The sequence below is a fragment of the Trypanosoma conorhini genome (genome assembly GCF_003719485.1).
Source record: "Trypanosoma conorhini strain 025E chromosome Unknown Tco_14.4_contig_00997, whole genome shotgun sequence".
Lineage (NCBI taxonomy): Eukaryota > Euglenozoa > Kinetoplastea > Trypanosomatida > Trypanosomatidae > Trypanosoma > Trypanosoma conorhini.
This window is the reverse complement of record NW_021705091.1, coordinates 1-4,503: the sequence shown is the minus strand read 5'-3', so window position 1 is coordinate 4,503 and position 4,503 is coordinate 1. Positions and strand designations below refer to the sequence as shown.

The window sequence follows — 4,503 nt, the reverse complement described above, 5'->3', positions numbered from 1 at the left end:
GCGAGCATTTTGTAGTGTGCCCATGGTGACGTTGGGGGAGTTTGACGCCCCTAGAGGGAGCAAAGGCAATCAGCGTATCAGAATACTACGCTTATCAGGAAGTGGATATATTTGGACCTCAGTTGTTATACCTTTCTGCTGTGTGTGGAAAGACGCTTCTTAGTTCTCAAGTGATTAGTGGTCCATTGCGTCCAGAATATAAAGAAAGAATGAAGGCCATTGTTGCACGTGTCCTTGCTTCAAATGAGTCTGACGAGGAATCAGTGTTGATGTTGGATCCATTAGCTGGAGGAATTGCTAGTATGTCTTTTTGCTTGGAAGATATTTTGGCCCGCGGGGAAAAGCGTCGCTTTTGTATTATAGTGACACATCCTCAAAGTGACGAACTTGTGCGTCAGTGGCCATTGGTTTCTGTATTTCTAACTATGCTATTGGGGGAGTGGTCGGCTGCAACAAAAAGACGCCTAACTCTGGAGTATTCCACCTTTCCAGATTTAGAAAGGAGCCGTGAGGAGGCGCGTAAGCGCCCAATGCGTTCATTGATGCGTTTAATATCCCAGAACACAGAGTCAGAAGAAACAGCCTTTAAACGTGTTCATAGTTTTTTTGAGCGTGTCGTTCCTGTCTTGTTTGGTGTAGAACCACTAAGGCTCACTGGCTCAACATTGGACCCAACGTCTATGACGCAAATGAAACAACGCCTTGAGCTTGAAATTCCCCTAGTAAATATCGTTGAACTTGATTTGGATTCTCCCCCTGAAAAACAAGGCTGTCTTGGTATAGGTAATGGCAGAATTCTGGCCCTAGGTGAAACTTTAACGGTAAAACCTCTCTCTGTTTGGATTTTGGAATTTGTGCAAAAGAAAGAGAATGGTTTGCGGGAGATAGAAACGCTTTTAGCCGCACTTTTAAGTGGAATCCAAATTCTTATCTACGGAGATGACAGTTTTCTGTGCGCTAATTTGGCACTCTCGCTATCTCAAATCCTGCCGCGACCACTGCGACGCGTCACAGTTTTTGCAGAGGAATATTTGATGCCATACGAAAATAGAATCATCAGCTTTAGCGAAAGTTTTTGTCAGAGTTCCCATCTTGACCATGGATGCAAATTTGACAATGAAATTTCAGTTATGGATACTGTTTGCGTAAGTGTCAGTTCTGAAGGTCACATAGCCTCTGTGCACGAATATGATGAACGGGTATACGCCTTTGCAGGTGCAAGGCGTTATTCGCCTCATAAGTTGGCACCAACGCCCAATATTGTAGCACAGATTGTGGAATTATTTCGCTCAGAGCTTGCCTCGCAGCTCCTATCGTGGAACTGTAGAATGCTTCAACTTCGAATTGAATCTATGGTGAATGAGTATGTCATACGAGGCCGGGTGTATACTCGATTGTTTCGACATCATGAAATAAGGTGTAACAAAGGGGTGCTTGGCTTAGGCGAGGTGAGTGGCAATGGTAACTCTTCATTTACTGGTATTGGGCGTACATTTCGTCAGTTTATAGGATGTTCATCGTTGCGACGTTGGTATTCGACATCGTCGGTCTTTTCTTCCCCAGAGCAGAAACACGTTTTAAGAGGTGACGCTTCTTCCTTCTTGTATTCTCTAGAAAAGGGTGATTTGAATGCGTGGGTAACGACAATTTCGGATCATAATGTACTTCTTTTTCTTGGAAGCAGTAGCGATATCATGTAGTAGTTGTCTGCATTTTGTGATCACTAAAAATTTTATGGTTGTCACCCGTCCTGGGTGGTTTTCAAGGGCCCAATGAACTTTTTTATTTTTATTGTTGGAACTGAGATCACTTCTGCTACATATATATATATATATTATTATTATTATTATTGTTATTATTATTATTATTATTGTTTATTGTGAGTTGTCTGTCTTTTCTCCCTTCACGACTCACTAGAAAGGGAATGAAGTAGAGGTAATACATGTCTTATTGTTTTTTTTTTTTTTTTTCATTCTCTTGTTTGTTCTGTGCGTGTGTAATTTTTTTCCCCCTGAAAAGACTTTGCCACTCTTTTTTCATGGCCTCGTCGTCCGCGCATCCGGTGTTGCGGTACGCCTGCCGTTTTTTTTGGTTGTTGTTGTTCTCTGCTGCGTCGTGTCCCTCGAAGAATTTTCAACTTATGGACGTCTGGGAGGAAGAAATGTGCGAAGGTGAGCCTTCGAAAGATGTGTGGGTGCCTTAGTTGAGGTCTTTTCCTTCTTCAGTTGCTGCTTGATTTTTGTTTCCAGCCATGCCGCGTCGAAAGGCGGCGCGAGCGCGGTTGCTTTCCTGTCGTCTCATCCGAGCTTCCTCCCACACATCCAATTTCCACGCAAAGCGAGAGGATCCGGCGGCAGCGGGGGCCTAAAGGCTGCCGTTCTGCGAGTGTACGACAAGAGCCCAGTTATCGTAGTGTGAGTTTTTGGGCTAATTTGTTTGTTTCACGGATGATAAATAAACCTCTTCTGCAGTGGGGTGGTTGCTGGCTGCAGCAGGAGAAGCAACAACAACAAAAAAAAAACGGTTTCGCTCTTCTTGTTCTTTCTTCTCCGTGCACGAGGGAGGAAGAAGAGAGCCTCACTCGGGCGAACATTCTTTACTTGCAACATATTCAATTCTTTTTGTTACCTTCAATTGAAGCTTGAAAAAGACCCACTTTGCAGCGGCAACGTTTTTGTTTTGTTTCTGTGCATCATGGGCCTTCGCCAGCCCCTGCAGTGGATGACACCGCGGTTGGTGCGCTTTCGTCTGCAGGTGATGCGGCACGACTGAACCTAACAGTAGCAGTCGCAGTGGCGGTGGTGTTTGTTCGCGCTTGCGCTTGACACTTCCTTTTTTTTTTTTTCTTTTGTGCCGGCTAATCACAGCGACTAATTTGCCTCTCTGTGTTCACTCCTCCGCAGGAAAGCGATATGTCATGTCGCACCCCGTGGAGAAGCAGGTGGTGACCGTTGCTGTGGACGGGGAACGTGTAAGCCAAGAAGTCTACGTGGATGCTTCCACTGGATTGGACGTTGACGCTCAAACTGGCGTGTTCCGCACTCGGGCAGAGACGGAGGAACTAATACGAGAGGTCTACCGCGTAGCCCGGGACGCCCTCCCACGAGAGCTGGAGCGGTACAACACGTGGATGCGAGGAGGCGCTCGTGCCGACCTCTCCCACTCATCCCCGCAGCACACTCCTCCCGCTGTGGTGGGAGCGGGTACTTCAGCTGGTGTCCTGACGAAACCAGGCAAAGCCGAGGAATACAGGGCACGGGGTAACGACGCAATGAGGCAGGGTGAATTACGGAAGGCCCTTCGTTGCTATAGTGAGGCCCTACAATGTGAACCTGCGTCAAGCACCCTGTGGTCGAATAGGGCGGCTGCGATGATTCGGCTTGGTAGGGGTGACGCTGCCTTGTCAGATGCAGAAAAAGCGATTTCTCTTGACCCGACGAACGTCAAGGCATACTATCGAAAAGCTTCCGCCTTATCATTGCTTGGCGCACGAGCCGCGGCTGCTTGCTGCGTTAAGGACAGTGTGAAACAATTTGGCACGGACGTGGCATGGGAATCCCTTGATCGCCGTATTGCATCGATGGCCACGGCCGTTTTGGTGGATCACCGCTGGGTCTGTAGCGAAGCTGTGGAAGAGGGTGAAGAGCTTTGTACGTTGCAGGGGATAAAGTTGCCTAGCGTGGATCCGTCCGAGGTCTTGCGTCTGTGGGCGAAGGACGGTGTTCCTTCCGCTGCCTTGACAGAGGAAGCGGTCTATTATGCTGCCCGTGGTTCTCAGCCTTCGCTTGAACCATACGAGGGTGTACTGACGGCACAAAGGCTTTCTGATATGTGTACGGACGCAGACCCTGAGCTTGCCGCGGTGTCGCGATTGGCTGACCTTCTTCGCTGGAGCTGCCTCTTATTAGGCTCCGCGGATGCACGGGCACCGATAGATGCCAGGCCGTGGTTGGAACACATTTTCGGTGACGGATTTGTATTCCTGGGGGCGTCCTTGTTCGCCTCACCTACGCCCGAGGCCAACGTCTCTCTTTGCTTTGATGCGACGTCCCATGTGCTTCGCGTCTTCGCACGCAGACGCATTGGGCAATATGAAACCCTTACTTCCCTGAGCGCGCCGTGCCCTTGAGGCGGAGTTGCAGTCCATGCTCCGTCTCATTTCTTCCTCCTCCTCCTCTTCGTTCCAGCTCCGCCCAGTTTACTGCGAGCTTCAACGGCACACATGTTATTTATTGATTTCCTTCTGTCCTTCCTTGCCCGCCGCACACATGCGCTCCTCCTTGTTTAGTTATTTATCACCACTTTCTCTTTGTTCCTCATTTTTGTACCCTTTGTTGCTCTTCTTGATTGATGGCTGCACCTCGTCGCGTTAACTTGCTAGTGGCTCGGACCAAGGAAGAAAATGACGATGATGAGCGTGTTGGCCAACGCGCTTCGCAGCATTGCGAGCGCGGAGCGCCGCGGCAAGCGTCAGGTTCTCATTCGCCCATCGTCCAAGGTCGT

At 48.7% G+C, this 4,503-nt stretch overlaps 2 protein-coding genes across 2 annotated transcripts, besides 1 other annotated feature; both read left to right on the top strand.

The window, feature by feature from the left end:
• Window positions 1-209: 209 nt before the first annotated feature.
• Window positions 210-1,700, top strand: Tco025E_09156 (uncharacterized protein; the record flags this gene model as incomplete). Its single annotated transcript, XM_029375981.1, has 1 exon — window positions 210-1,700. One exon carries the CDS (start codon window positions 210-212, stop codon window positions 1,698-1,700), a length of 1,491 nt encoding a protein of 496 aa, XP_029223904.1.
• A 132-nt stretch (window positions 1,701-1,832) lies between these two features.
• Window positions 1,833-1,872: a microsatellite.
• A 1,045-nt stretch (window positions 1,873-2,917) lies between these two features.
• Window positions 2,918-4,129, top strand: Tco025E_09155 (mitochondrial import receptor subunit; the record flags this gene model as incomplete). Its single annotated transcript, XM_029375980.1, has 1 exon — window positions 2,918-4,129. One exon carries the CDS (start codon window positions 2,918-2,920, stop codon window positions 4,127-4,129), a length of 1,212 nt encoding a protein of 403 aa, XP_029223903.1.
• Window positions 4,130-4,503: the final 374 nt, after the last annotated feature.